Below are 15981 nucleotides of genomic sequence, written 5' to 3'. Positions count from 1 at the left end.
TGGCCCAGACTTTCAGGGAAAAATCTTTTGTTTTAGTTTTTGAATTCAGTTTTTTAAAATTTATACTTAGAAACAAAACTGGTTATCATATTCCAGGGCGTTCTTTTGCATACAGATGTAGTTATTGTGTTCTAAAGTTACACTTTCAACACATGAGCATAAATAACAGAATTAAAAACATTTTTGTAGGTATGGAATTAGTACTACTCATGTATACTGCACATCCTTATTTTCCCCAAAAAAATTTAGGCAAAAAAGTATTCATTATACAAGGCAAAATATCGCATGTTTCTACTGTGTTAAAAGTCGGTGGTGTTCCTCTGCTGCATTTCCTGGAAATTGGTAATTAGAAATAGAGAATTGAACAAATTAATTTTGAGCTTGTCAAGAAAACAAAAGGTGTCTTGGGAACTTGCATCAGAAGACATGTAATATCTTGTCTCTCCTTTTGTGTTACCAGCTATTGGTGTTCATTGCCTGGACCTATTATTTCATTAGGAATTGAATAATGGAGGTTTTTCTACTTGTATCGTTTCTGTTTCATTTATTAGCTAGGCTTTACCTATAAAGAGAAAGTTACCCTTTCAACTGTTTACCCTAAGCTATAGTTTGTACAGGGACAAAAGCATAATTAATGTTTTCTTTTTGTCTACTAGTTTTCAAAATAATAAGTTGGTTTCCTACTATCTTCCAAGGGCAATCATTGAAGTCTTTGGTGGAGAGGGGAGTATTTATAGATTATGAAGTCATCAATATAGACATACCTGGGTTATTCAAGCCATTGATTTTTTTATTATTGTTATTATTTCAAATGTTTTGATTAGTGGAAGCCTCTTCAGGCTTGCTCTTGAGTCCTGTTGCCTTGACTGCAGTAGTCTTGACCTTTCTTAGTTCTCACTATTAGTATTTAATGGGAGCCTGTCCTTTGAATTTTTCTAGGAGGCCTGGCCATAACTTGAGCCCCATGGTTATCAACAATTTTACCTTCCCAGGAATCATTTGGCAATGTCTATAGTCATTTTTGATTGTCACAAAGAGGGAGGAAGGAGGGTGCTTTTTCGCACCATGGACAGAGGGCAGAGATGCTGCTGCCTGCCTGTAGAGTACAGGGACTGCCCTCACAATAAAGAGTTATTCAGCCCAAAGTGTCAGAGCTGCTTTTGAGAAATCTTGCCATATACCAACTAATTCGGCTAGCATTTGTGTGACTTTTTAAAAGTTTATGAGATGATTACCTTTCCTACAATTCATGTAATTCACCTTGCAGGACCTTTATTAACAAGTAAATTTGAGAATATCGTATGACTTGGCCAAAGACCATATGACTGACCTTCACAGGCCAGGGACCTTCTTTGCATGCCATTCATCTTATGTGGTTATAAGAAGTGGGCAGTTGAAGAATGTTAATATAAAGACCACATTGTTTTTTCATATTTATCTTTCTCCTATACGTGACCATAAAGTCAAACAGCTTTCAAGAGATGTCTCTGCTAAAACTAAATGCAGCTCTTGCTGTTGCTACAGTCTTTGCTAGCAAGTTTTCTCTCCTAGGACTGTGTGCTGCCCAAATGATTTTTTAATGCGACATGATTTGGCAAATGCTAGACATGTTCTAAAGAGTAACTAATGAGTTCCATGTAGGCCAGGAAAACTTGCCACCTTATTTGAGGCACCTGAAAGGTTTTTTTTGTTTTTGTTTTTTTTTTTTTTTTAGAGGAGGTGTGAGATGTACTTGCTTTTTAAAGTTCTTAGGTAGCCCTGTCTGGTGTAGCTCAGTGGATTGAGCACGGGCCTGTGAAGCAAAGGGTTGCTGGTTCGGTTCCCAGTCAGGGCACGTGCCTGGGTTGCAGGCCAGGTCCCCAGTAGGGGACACATGAGGGGCAGCTACACATTGATGTTTCTCTCCCACTCTTTCTCCTTCCTGTCCCCTCTTTCTAAAAATAAAGAAATAAAGTATTTTTAAAAATAAATAAAATTCTTAGGTAGATGAAGTTACTGGAGAGAGCAAATCACATCCCACCTGGGAATCAGGAGCCAACTATTCACCTTAGTAGATGGTTGAAAACATGTAGGTTTTGTAAAGCGTTGTTAGAAAACACAGTTTTAGTGGCTCTACAGTATTACAAGTTTGATATGTAGGTAGCACTTAGAGCATCATGTAACTGGATTTCATATTATTAAAGAAGAAGCAAGTTTACTGTTACTTTGAAGGTTCATTTGTTGGAGAAATGGAGGTCTTAACAGACTAATCATATTTTGTTAACAGTGTCACAGAGGTATCTAGAAAGGACCTTTTGCATCTTTGGTATAATGAGTGGAGAGCTGGGTTTTTATCAGACACTGAATTATCCATTTTCTTTGGCTATTTGCAGGTTCACCGGAACAGCCCAGTGCGCTCTGGCTGTGACGTGAATCCCTTCTGTGCACTCTGTGGCTCCGGCAGTGCCAATACCGTGCCTCCAGAAATCCACTACGAAGCCCCTCTCTTGGAGCGACTGTCCCAATTGGACGCTTGTGTTCACCCAGTTCTGGCATTTCCAGATGGTAAGAATGACCTCAGAAAATAGTCTAATAAATAAGACTTACAGGCTGGAAAGTGAAAGATAATCAGCCAAGATCCTGGTGCGACTCAGGTATTATGATGGAATCACTTTCTGCCAACAGAAGTCTTCTCTTATAATTTTGCAAATAGGATACAAAAGATCCATCAGACCACAATGTGCCACTAAAAATTGTAACTTGCCAGGAGATTTTTCCCCAACCCTTTAAGTGGCTAGATGGGGTTTAGGGGCAGTTGGCTCCTTCATTATACTCCAGTGTATCTTTAAAAATGTATTGTCTGTGTGCCCCATGTTGTAAAATAGTGTGGGCAGCACTGTTCTGAGAGAATGTTTTCATTCTGGGAGAATGTATGTATGACGGGATGGTTACGGGACAGCTTTCCAGGACGTGCGTAAGCCTAGATCTTCAATGTAAGATGTACTATTTTTCTAAGGTAACAATCTACCTGATAAGCCTTTCTATGTGTCTGCCAATTTTTCTTTTCTACCTCTTTTTTTTTATAATTGCTCTTCTCCCATTTCACAAAAGAAAGTCATTCCTCTTATCTATATTGAGTCTCAGGGTGGGTCTTGCTACAGAGTTAAAAACTGTAGGCAGTAGGGATGCCAAACAAAGCAACCATTTTCAAGAATACATGGCACCTGAAGGAGAATCCCATGGAAGTTAAATTTTAAAAAAGTTTGAATTAAAAATTAATGATGATGGAGGTACCTTATTTTGTTTAAATTCTATGCCTTACCTATCTGTCATTCTAGAATAAATATTAAGAGAATAACTGAAGTTAGACTTTGACTAAAAGTCTGATTGACTAAAAAGATTAAAAAGAAAGGTTTTTCCTTCAGCTAATTAAGCTAAAATACATTTACAGCACTGGCTGGTGTAGCTCAGTGAACTGAGCGTGGGACTATGAAGCAGAGGGTTGCTGCTGGTTCAGTTCCCAGTCAGGGGCACATGCCTGGGTTGTAGGCCAGGTTCCCTTTTGTGGGGCACGTAAGAAAGAGGCAGCCACACACTGGTGTTTCTCTCCCTCTCTTTCTTCCTCCCTTCCCCTCTGTCTAAAAATAAATAAATAAAGTATTTTTAAAAAATAAAATACATTTACATTCCAAAGTGTTGATAAAAATATCTTAAAGCATATGTAGTATTTTAGAAAATATAACTTTTACAACTATCTGAATTTATGATTTTTTTTTTAATATCAATGTGTGGTTGCTTCTCATGCCTCCCTTGCTGGTTGTTTGGTTTGCAGGCCCGTGCTCAGTCCACTGAGCCACACCAGCCAGGGTGAATTTATGATTTTTTAAAAAAATTGTATTTCATATGGGGGAGGTGTATGAGCAAAAATGTTGAAAGCACTGCTCTAGATAGAGGCTGCAGGAAGCCAGTACTTTCATTTGTGTTGATTTTATTGATTTTTCAGATAATCTCATGATCTGACCCCAGCCTGTGGGATGTAATTAGCATTTCTTCTCAAATGGTTGTGGCATTTTATCTATTATGTTATGACTCTTTTACTTTTCATTAGTTAAATTTTAGGGTTCCATGTTTTTCTTCCTATTTTTGTCCTTTATAACACTTTATAGATAGTCTATACAAGTGTTTGCAAGGAGGATAACTGAAATAGGAGTACTTAAAAGGATATCTGAAGAATGAGAATTATGTGGGATATGAAATTTACTTGGTTTGGGGGCGTGGTTAGCATGAATGGTATGTAAACTTTTTTTTTTCTGCTTAAAGAGACAGATGCTCAGTATTTTGGATTTTGTGAATTGTGCTATGTTTAGTTTATGGTGCAACTACACAACTCTGCCATTGTAACACAAAAGAAGCCATAGGCAATATATGTGAACAAATGGTGTGGCTGTGTTCCAATAAAACTTTATTTATAAAAACAATCATTACTGATACCTGTCCTAGACAATCTCCTCTTTATCTGTTCTTTAAATGATTGAATTCTTTCTTAGCCACCTAAAGACAGGGCATGGCATATATAATATTTTTGCTGCCATTGACTCCTTTCTGGAAAGAGTAGAAATATTTTGAAAACTTGGAGCATATGGATAGCAAGTTAGGCAGGGGTTTAGGTCAGGGATGTTACAGAAATGAATTAATTCTATAACATAATGGAAGACACTAAAACATTTTTCCTCCGTGTTTCAGATTCCAGAGTCATTGGCTTCCACCTTCTCTTGCCATTTGACTTTAACTGTACACCTATTGCTTGTATAGCATTTCATGGTTTAAGAAGCACTTTTTTCACAATTTATTTGCCATTCTCAGTAATCTTGTAAGGTGTTGCTTCAGTTTTCCAGATCAAGAAATAGGCTTAGAGAGATAATGGCTTTATCTCAGGCTAAATGGCTAATGAGTTTAGATGGCTTAGAATTCAAACTTAAGTCATCTAATGCCTGTCCTTTGTTTTTCTCTATTCTCTCTTCCTTCCCAGCCAGGTTATTAAGAGAAATTGGGTTTCTACACAGTTCCAAACCATAGCTGCAGACAAAGCCACAAGGAAACTTAGGAACATTCCTTCCGTTAGATACTCTCTCAGGTTTACTGTTTTGAATTATATAGGCTTGTATTTGAATAAAGAAGCCTGAAGCCTGTGGTAATGTTTTGATTCTGAATAGGCCTCTTCCATGCTCATTGAATATTAGCTGATAAACATGGTGATCATTTCTTTGTCAACAGTATTATTACTATGTACAGTTTTGAATTCTCTCCTCTATCCTCCAATCAAATGTATACAAACCACCTGCCTGACATCCTTCATTCCACCATTCAGCATTTCTACCAAGAAGTTCTTATGCCCTGTTAACACTATATGTTTCATATTTATAGATCTGACCTCTGCCCTTACACTTCCCCACTCCATCCCATTCCAGGCAACCATAGGTAGCAATGAGGGGGAAGGAAGGAAAGATAACATTTTCCTGTATGCTTCTAAACACTGTTTGTCCCTTTCTCTCTCTGTCTTACATACACACATAGCTCCTAATGGTGTCACTAGAGTTTGGATAAGAGTTGGTCATTAAATTTCCTTATGAGAGTGTAAAGGAGACTGTGTATATTTTACTATACCAACCTAGGTATATGCACATATTTGCCTCTGGATAAATTAGACTTACGTGAGTTGACCTGGGGAACTAGTTACTATATCTAATACTGTTCTAATTTGGGTAATTTTGCTTTGTCCAAACAACCACCACATTCAGAATGTAATCTCTTTTAAACTGGAGAATTCACAGGGCCACCACCCCAGAGGGCACCATTCTGTGTGAATAGTGCCTCCTCTAAAGTATTGTGATTCCTGCTGTATTGTTGTGCAGAACAATTAGTAACAGTGAGCAGCCAGCATAATACTGTGTGGATCAAACATGTGCATCAGACTTGACCTCTCTGCCACCTTTTTGCAACCTCTTCATTTTCAAGTAGAACCATTTGTGTAGTTTGTGAAGATAGGAGCCAACTGCAGCTTGTAATCCTAGAGTTCTGTCTCCCATCATGATAACTTCTCATTCAGTTTCACCAAGCATGGCTAGAGATGATAGAATTTGAGGAACCCTAAGCCAGGCAAGAAGGTGGAGGCTTTAGATTTTGATAGTCCTTTAAGTATTCCAGAAGGGGCTTGTTTCTTTATCACCTTACTTACAACTAAGGTTAATCTTTAGCTTGAAATGTAGAGGGTACATAACCTTGGGGAAAGGGATATTTGTTAGGTTTGTGCTTAATAAGAGCACCACCTGCTGGCTATGAAGATCCGCGCTCTTTTCAGAGAGAGTTTGCCAAGACCACAGCTTGCCAGCAGGAGGAGGAAGTGAGCATTACAAACACCCCAAGAAAGTGTGTTTGAGAAAATGGTGGAAAGTATGAGTAAGACAGTCAAATGACTCATGGATGGACAGACCCTGGTGAACCTAAAGTGAAGGTCTTTTCATTTTGTTTGCAGAAATAGTAATTTGAGGTAATATTTGTAATTACTTCTGTTTTCCTGTTACTGACCTGATCAAGGATCTGCCATCTCGGTTCTCTAATAATAGCAATTTAATGCCATTACTTGTGAATGTATGGAGTGTATGAAATCCTCTAGCTGAATGGGTTCCTATCTTTTCGATTTCATATGTCTTTCTTCACTTACTTTCAGGTTCACTATATCTATTCTAGTTCAGAGTTTTAGCTTACATAGGTCTTAGGTGTTACTTCTTCCTCAGGTGGAATGTGTCCTTCCATTACCAATTCCTAAGAGATCATCTTTGTTCACTGACAAGGGGATTTAACTGAGTTCCTCTTCACTCTTATATGAAAGCAATTAAAACACAGCAAACTTCTAGCAACATGTGGCTACCTACGTCCCTTAAACAGTTTATTATCCCTAACCTCTTATTCAGTGGGTTTGTAGGAAGAGTTCTTGATTCTCCTTAATACCTTACCTCCAAGGGTGTCCTCTGTTGGCTTACTTGATTGTTTGATAGTGGCTGTCTGCATTTCATTAATTGTTTGAGAAGAGTCTGGAGTCCTGCAGTCCAACAAGACATGGTTGCTTGGTCTGTGCTCCAGTAGACAGAAGAGGGGGGAGCTAGAACACATGTGCTGGGGTGTTACCAGCCCTGGTGTAGTCCTGCTGCTTCATGTACAGAGGAAGACACTGAAGCCCACTTAAGTGACTTGTTTCTCGTCCTGCTCAGTAATGGAACTGGGACCTGAATCCAGCTCTCCTTCCTTCCAGTCCATTGCTGTTTCCACTGTCTCCTTTCTTCCCTGGCTTTTCACTTTGGGGAGGGTAATAACTGGGAAAAATGAAATCACTATGTTTTTGTAGTTCTGTTCCATAGCCTTTGCCAAGTGGGAGTGGCTCTTCTGGTGACAAAGGGGTATCCTGTGATGTCGAGGAAGTGTTCTCCCCTTTCTTGAGCCTTTTATATACATTCCAGCTCAGCCCAGCTTTCAGAATGCCTCTAGACAATGCTCTATTTCCTGCACATCTTTTCCCCAACCAACCCCCTTGAAGTAGAGCAAAGAATTTTACCATTACTATCTCTAAACTCGCTTCTTAACTGTTGATTAATAGGGAATCCTTCTTTTAAGGTTGACTTTGGGGAAATGGGGAGGAATCAGACCATTTTATTGAGGGACTTCTGAGGGGAGGGGTTAAAAGGCTGAGAGGCCAAGATATTACTAGTTTCCCTATTTGTTTCACTGCCTTTAAGGACTGGTGATCTATATTCAGAACTCAAAAATAATGTCCTGAGGCTGCTTGCCTTTTAGAGAAATGCCATACCTAAGAATGGAACCATTCTGTTAACTAACAGATATGTTCATTGTAGTCCTGAAACATCTAGTGTTCAAATTTGTCTGAAATGTCGTGAGATCCATGGTCTATACTACAGGAAAGAGTGTTAAATTCTTTTAAACTGTAGAACTCTCTTGAAAAATATTCTGTACTCTCCACTTCCTTGGGAATAATTTGAGAGGCATCAGATTTCACCCGAGAATTAAACCTCTCCATTCTCTGATCCAAAGATAATCTCGTGATATAATGGCGAAGAGTGTGGGCTTTAGGATTCTGCAACCTGAATTTGGATGTTGGTTGTTGCTAAATTGTGTAACCTTGGATGGTTAATTCACCTCTTTGAACCTGTTTTATGTCTTTTAAAAGGAGCATAGTGATGCTTACATCATGGAATTGTTACAAAGATTGAATGGTACACGCAGGATGACATACACACACAATGCCGGCCATACAGTAGTAGGCTCAGTAAATGAACATTTATTGCTTTTTTTCTCGCCACTCCCCGTGTCTCCTGTCCTAGTTCAGATTGAGCACATCTTTTAACCCTCTCTGGGAGCCAAAACCTCTCACATATTTAGAAAATACAATAAGTAGAGTGTATTTGTAGTAGTTCTGAAAAAAAGAGGGCATGCCATCAGTGACTAGAGTTCAGTGTGATTTTTGAAAGATGGAAAACAAGATAACTAGATAAATAAAATAAGGGGGGGGAAGTAGCCCAAAGTACATGTTAGAAGTAAGCTCCTGTGAGGGAGGAGCTGTTACAGGAAACTTCTTTGCCAACAAAGGAGGACACAGAAGTAGGGACAGGACCTGGGCGTTTATCTGGGTGATGAATTTGGGCTCATTTTTGGGGGGATAGCCAGGTTGGATTTTCCCCTCCTGCACTCCTGCTCCACCAGTGCCAGTTTCCATCAGGCAGTGGTGGTACAGACGTTGGGGCTTGAACTTTTGACTGTGTCCCAAGTGGTTAATGGTTCCCTGGAGGAACTGGGAGCTAAAGAGGAATGTGCTGGGCTTCAGATTAAAAAAGAACCTTGAGCCCTGGCTGGTGTGGCTCAGTGGATTGAGCACGGGCCTGCGAACCCCATGATCACGGTTCGATTCCCAGTCAGGGCACATGCCTGGGTTGCAGGCCACTTCCCAGTTTCCCGCAGGGGACGTGTGAGAGGCAACCATACATTGATGTTTCTCTCCCTCTCTCCTTCCCTCCCCCTCTAAAGATAAATAAAATCTTTTAAAAAAAAAAAAGAAAGAAAGAACCTTGAAGTTTTTGAGAACCCTGGAAAAACCCTCACCTATGTCTATCATGGTGAAATTTCAGAAGATTCATATTACAAAAAGGAAAATCTAAGTTTCAGATTGCCAATAGAGGAATATAGCCAGGATAATACATCAAGAAATAGAAATGAAAGGCATACAGATTGAAAAGAACAGTCTATTTCTATATGCAGAAAATCCTAAGGAATCAACAATAGCAACATTAAAAAATAACTGTTGGTAATGAGTTCCTCAAGATCACAGGGTATAAGGTCAGTATATAAAAATTTACTGTATTTTTATACTACCAATGAATATAGGTTAAAGTTTTTAATAGTGCTATCAAAAATATGAAATACTTAAGAATAAAGTCAACCATTTGAATATGATCTGTGCATTGCAAACTGACAGACACTGCTGAGAGAAAATTACAGAAAACCTTAAAGTTATGGATAAATGCACCATGTTCATGGAATGGAAGACTCAGTATTGATGGCTGGACAGATGGTAATTTTTCCCAAACTGATCTAATTGAGTCAGTTTAATAATAGCAAGCTTTTATTTGTTTGCTTGTGTTTTCAAAAGCTTAAAAGGAAAACAGACCATGTACAGTGAGTAAGAATCCATTTTGTCTCATTTGCAACACTGGATGTTAGAATACAATGGAGTAAACCTTTAAAAGTCTGAGATAACCAAGTCTAAAAAGATTAATTTGTGTCCTGACCAGTATGGCTCAGTTAGTTGGACCGTTGTCCTGTAAACCAAAAAGTCGCTGATTCATTTCCCATGCCTAGGTTGTGGGTTTGTTCCCTGATCGGGGAGTGTGGGGAAGGCAACTGATCAGTGTTTCTCTCCCCACCTCTCTCTCTCTATTTCTCTTTCCCTCTCTCTAATCAATAAGCATGTCCTCAGGTCAGGATTTTAGTTTTTTAAGATTGCATTGTGGTATTGAATATTAACAAATCAGCTAAAAAGCCTATCAGGGTGTCCAACCTTTTCACATCTCTGTGCCACACATGAAATACACAAAAATTGATGAGCCAAAAAAGGGTTTTCAGTAAATTTACAATTCTCTGTTGGGCCACATGTGGCCTGCAGGCTGCATGTTGGACACCCCTACTAATCTCGAAGGGGTTGGAGCTGTGGAGGAAGGTGGGAGAAGAATGGGATAGTTCTTAACTTTGGAGAAAAGATGTAGTACACAGTACAATTCGTGATAGATAAAGTAGACTGATAATTATTGAATGACTATAACTGATTAAATCTAGAGACAGAAGTAAGTTTAAATGTATTAGCCTCTAGAAGAATAGTAACAGGCTGTTTTATCAATCTTTCATACCAGTAAAGTTAAATTTAGCAGTGCTATCAAACAAAGAAAACTTTCAATCTAACAAGGTATTTTAGATGTGTTGTGTTTTGTTTTTGAACTTGAAAAATAAGATGCAAAGTAACTTGTGGGTAGAATGACCAGTAAAATTCAGACAAACAGATACCCCACATGATTGTGCTTGCCTGCCAGGTCACCTTGCCACTGGGCAAATGAAAGGAGGATGATCATTCTTACCCACTGGAGAGGCAGATGGTGAAATTACTTCACTTCATGAGATGGGAGCCCAGAGGCCAGGTGTTTGTGGACTAACCTTCAGTGTTTTGTGTGTTTTGCAGATGTTCCCACAAGCCTTCACTTCCAGAGCATGCTGAAATCTCAGTGGCAGAATAAACCTTTTGACAAAATCAAACCTCCCAAAAAATTTTCACTTAAGCACAGAACACCCATGCCCGGCAGTCTGCCAGATCCAATTCGTAAAGACAGGCACAAGTTGGTCAACTCCTTCCTAACAACAGCCAGTAAGTGTCAGAAGACCAGGGACCCCTCCTGTTACTTTCCTGTTCCTTTTATGGGTGTAGGTTTCTGGTTTGCTGTGGCAGTATGTTGGGTTGGAAATTGATAACAAAGTCAGCTTACCATCTACTTCTACTTGTCTTGGTTCTCTCAGATAGACTTGGAAAGGTGTTCTAGACACTGTGCATCTTGGGGCAAGACCCATAGTGCTCAGTGCACAGCCAGCAGTAGCGTGGCATTGGGTTCATCTGTGGGTAGGCTGTCTTCTGTAGCCTGGTATCTCTTTTCTTTGGTGGAGGACCCTGTGGGCTCCCTGGTCATTGTGCTGTTTGCTAGAAGCTTCAGTCCCAGAGGACTGGCCTGCCGCCCTAGGTGTCTGTCATTGGCCTAGTGAAAACTAGAGCTCAACTTAAATAAGAAAAGATTGAGAGAAGATATTTCACAGCTCTTTCTCTGTTCCCCTCTTCAGAGCTGTCCCATCACCAAACCCGGCCTGACAGGACCCACAGGCAACACTTAGACGATGTGGGGGCCCTGCCTATGGTGGAGCGAGTGACAGCGCCAAAAGCAGAGCGCTTGCCCAACCCGCCGCCACCTGTGCATGACCCAAACCACAGCAAAATGAGATTGCGAGACCATTCATCTGAGAGAAGTGAAGGTAGGGCCAGGCCTGGCACCTCTACCTGCATTTGCACCTGCTCAGGGCTTTCTGGGGCAGCTTGTACTTCTCTTAATTGCCCCCAGCTCTGTCCTTCACTCTAGGAAGGCAGAATAGAGAGACTCCACTGCTCCTAAATACAGGCCACTTCTTACTGCTGCAGCACCCTCTGCCCAGCCCCCTGCTTCACCTTTTTATCCTCTAGGTTTAGAAAGCTTTTTTGCCTTTACTGTGTATTGCTTGCATTCCTAGCTTGTGCTAGAAGTAGAGCTGGTTGAGGTAGCCACATAGTCTTGTTTTCTGTTGACTTTTGCAGTGTTGAAGCATCACACAGACTTGAACAGTTCAAGCTACTTGGCAGCCTCCCACCACTCACCACACAGTCCCTTGATGCGACAGCTCTCCACCTCATCAGACACCTCTGCACCCTCCAGCTCCAGCCCACAGGTTACAGCCAGCACATCTGTAAGTACCTGCATGGAGTTGTCTGGACAGCCCCTCTGCAGTTTCAGCTCATTTGAGTGTTTCTGGGGGACAGTGTAGAAAGCAGTCTGTGAAGCCCAGGGCAGCTGCGGGAACTCAACTTATCATGATGGTGTGTGTCCTTTTCAATCAGAGTGGTGGTATTTCACCCTGTGGTTTTTCATCATAGAAATGAATGGATCTCTGCTGGTCCATCCATAGAAAGCTTGATGCAGGGACAGACCCTCAAAGAGGTCTAGGACTATTCAAGATCTGTGGGACTGTTCCACACAGCACTCAGCAATGTGATGGCTCTAACCCTGTTAGTCTAAGAAGTAGGCAGAGAGAAGGTATACGGGAGCGATGCCTGTGTGGGCATTGGAGAAATTGGATTTCCCTGTTTTTACTGTACCGGTGAGTGGAGGAGCTACAGTACAGAGAGTAAGCACTGGGTGCTAGGGTGCCTGGAACCAAAGGGAGAAGGCAGAGCCCATGCCTTTCAGGTGCACAGAGCAGAATTACAGATGCAGAAAGCCGTTCTCAAAGCCATTCCAGACTCACGTTTCTGTTAATTTTTGTTCTAGTATTTTAATTCCATAAGACGTGCCTCCTTGAACATACATAACCTGTAGCTGCTTTGTGCCACTAAAAGGTTCTTTATATTATAATAATAATAATAATAATAATAATAGTAAGGTAATCATAAAAAACACTGCCACTGTAATGTTTGTCAATGCTTAGTGCTCTACATGTGATCTCTCAGTCCTATAATACCTTTTGAGATGTAGTTGGTGTAAATTCCCATTTTACAAACAGGGAAACTAAGGCTTTCCAAGGTTAAGGAAATTGCATAAAGCAAGGTGACTTCTGCAGGTTATAATTGTGATTCAGACCAAGCCATCTGGCTGCAGAGCCAGCTCTCTCGCATTGCACTACTCAGTGCTGGCCAGAGGGACACCCCATTACAGAGGCACCTTACACAGGTGCTTTGAAGCCCCTCAGAGCTGACAGATCTGAGCCCATGAAATGTACTCAGTATGTTCCTTTGAATAGGTAGGACTTCACATTGTTCTCTCTCTGCTCTTAAAAATCATACTATATTTTCCAAACAACCTCCTTGTTCCTCCCTCTTCTTTGCCTTCTACATCCACAAATTTTGCCTAAGTAGATCTGTAGTATCTATCTTAAACTCAGTTACCCACCAGCAGAAGGTCTCAGATAACCAAAGGAGCAAAGGATTTCAACTCTGAGGTTGAGGACCTGGTGAGACCTCAGTATTTTCTTACCTGCCAGTCCTCCTGTGCCTGGAGAATATTGACTTAGGCCTGGATTATTTGAAATGTTTACTTGTTATTTATTGAGTATAATTTTTTTTAAGAATCTGGATTTATTTAATAATAGAGTGAAAGGCCAGATACTTAAATTAAAGTAGAGCAGCTAGAGGACACAGAGAGACAGTAGGCGAGGGGGCGCAAGTGCTTCACCGGAAGATAGTGAGTGCATCAGAATCACCTCACTGGCTGTTACGAATCCCTGAAGATTCTGATTTGATAGTCAGAAGGAGGGATCTGAGAAAAAAATTTTAAAAGCCTCTTCTCATCTTTCTTCTTATGTGCAACCATGTTTGGGAACCACTTTTCATCCCCATCGACTACTCTCTGCCTCCAGTTCTGAACAGGAGAGAGTAGTTACATCAGACTGGATGAGTGGGCAGCGGAATGAAGGGTGGGCACTCATGTCCCTTGAACAGTCCCCACAACCTACCAAGGCCTCTTTACCTCCATGGTACTAAAAGCAGGCCCAAGAAAACCCACACCTGTTTCAGCAGTTGCTTTCACATTCATCCTTGATTAAGATACAGGGAAAGCTATCTCTTGAGGCTTGCTTAAGGAACACTTCTTTATAGTAGGACATACAGTTTCAACAGATTTGACAGTGGCAGAGGACTTTGCATATGAGATCAATAAGCCTTAGCTGCAAAACTCAGCCACACAAGACTTGCAGAAGTCTGTTCAACAGTTTTGCTTAACCAGTTACCCTAAATTTGTGAGGTCAGTGACAATCTATTGCAGCGATTTTCACCTGGTATGTGCAAGGATTTTTTTTTTTTATAAAGCTATTTAAGTTCTTTTTTTTTTTTAGATTTTATTTATTTATGTGTCTTTAGAGGGGAAGGAGAGAGGGAGAGAAACATCAATGTATGGTTGCCTTTCGTGCATCCCCTGCTGGGAGTTGGCCTGCAGGGAACCAGCCTGCAACCCAGGCATGTGCCCTGACTGGGAATCGAACCGCGATTGTCTGGTTCGCAGGTTCGCACTCAATCCACTGAGCTACACCAGCCAGGCAGGATTTTTTTTTTTAAGATTTTATTTATTTGTCTTTAGAGGGAAAGGGAAGGAGAAAAGGAGAGAAATATCAATGTATGGTTGCCTCTTGTGAGTCCCCTGCTGGGAACTGGCCTGCAACCCAGGCATGTGCCCTGACTGGGAATCGAACCGTGATCGTTTGGTTCACAGGCCCGAGCTCAATCCACTGAGCTACACCAGCCAGGCCGCAACGATTTTTAAAACATGTAATACTTAACTGTTTAGTCAGGGACACTGACCTCTTTTCCCCTTAGACTGTCAAATATTTTTTAAAAGTAACAATACAACAATAGCCATCTGGTGTGGATGAACCAAAATTATACATATTTTTTTGGCCAGATAAGCCAAAATGTATTTTTTTTGGTATGCCACAGAATTTTAGTAATTAGTTTATGTGTGCCATGAGATGAACAAGGTTGAACATTGCTGATGTAGTCTTACTTGATAGAGAAGGAAGTTGAGGTGAGAAAGACATTACGATAACCTGAAGTCCTAGCTATAAAACAGCTAAACTCCTGGCCCAGGAAGCCCTGCCTCTTCATGTTCTCTGAGAATGTCCTGAAATGATGGGCTGAGTCAAGTATATGTCACCCTCCAGGGATGGAGTAGAGTGGTTGGTTGTAAGGAGCAGCTTCTTCCTCATCTTCCTTCACTCACCCCTTCTGGGTTGACCACAGGTGGTTTGGGTTTGAGTTTGAGTGTAGCCCAACTGTGTTGTTGCCATGGCAACATGTTTGTCATCCACTGTTTCTTTCTGGCCTCTCACAGCTCAGTTGCCAGTCTCTGTCAGGGTAGGGTGTTTGCTCTCTGGGCACAAACAGCTGGTGGACTTCTTCCTCCATGTTAGAAACCAAGCCCTGTGGCTCCCTGCTTTATTTCTTCTTGGGTTTCCCAACTGCTGTAGATGCCCACCTCCTCCTCTGATAATTGGATCATTAGTCTTCTTTCCCAGAGTTGGGTCTTCTCATCTTCGTATGAAAGTGAATCTCCTTTCTCCAGGAGTGTGAACTGTAGAGCCTGGTCCTCTTCACCTGGTTGGCTCCACTTGTCTCCATTAATACAGCTAGAAGCTTTCGGCCCTTTCCCCAAGACCAGTAGCCATGAAGAGAGGAAATCACATAGGGGCCGAGCACGTAGATGATGGGTACAGATTTAGCTGAAGAGTTCAGATCTACAGGAAGGAGGTGTTTTCATGACATCCAAGGTTAGATGATCTGTTGAGCTGGACCTATTCTTGGGGCTATCTTTCAGGATGAGGGAAATCATCTTTATAACCTGAAGAGTCACCATTAGGTTTAAGTATTATTTGGGGGAGCTACTATGGGTCTTAGTCACAGACGGGGATAAAAGGGGGGAACTAAAGGGATTTAAAGGAGGGAGGGAGGGAGTAGTAAAGGTAAGGTGGTGTGTGTAAAGGAGTATGAGGAACTGCAGCAATTGACTTGAGGGCCCAGAATACCTACCCCTGTAAGATTCTTAGGAGTCTGTTTTCATGTGAGCCCATAAAGGGAGAGGGTGGACAGCGAGGCTTGTTCACGGGAGC

At 41.1% G+C, this 15981-nt stretch overlaps 1 protein-coding gene across 4 annotated transcripts in view; it reads left to right on the top strand.

Annotated features, from left to right (window-relative positions):
* The window catches only part of KANSL1 (KAT8 regulatory NSL complex subunit 1), a 159949-nt gene that overhangs the window by 139671 nt on the left and 4297 nt on the right, over nt 1-15981 (top strand). For 3 of the 4 annotated variants that reach the window (XM_037070017.1, XM_037070018.1, XM_037070015.1), the window contains 4 exons: nt 2373-2544; nt 10775-10957; nt 11422-11610; nt 11927-12075. In XM_037070017.1, coding sequence (XP_036925912.1) covers nt 2373-2544; nt 10775-10957; nt 11422-11610; nt 11927-12075 — 693 coding nt within the window. The remainder of the gene's footprint in view (nt 1-2372; nt 2545-10774; nt 10958-11421; nt 11611-11926; nt 12076-15981) is intronic. The other variant, XM_037070019.1, reaches the window with a different exon arrangement.

This window comes from Sturnira hondurensis, unplaced genomic scaffold (assembly GCF_014824575.4).
Source record: "Sturnira hondurensis isolate 20B ecotype Veracruz unplaced genomic scaffold, ASM1482457v3 Scaffold0018728, whole genome shotgun sequence".
Lineage (NCBI taxonomy): Eukaryota > Metazoa > Chordata > Mammalia > Chiroptera > Phyllostomidae > Sturnira > Sturnira hondurensis.
The sequence above is the reverse complement of the archived record's forward strand: the minus strand, read 5'-3'. Positions and strand labels throughout refer to the sequence as shown.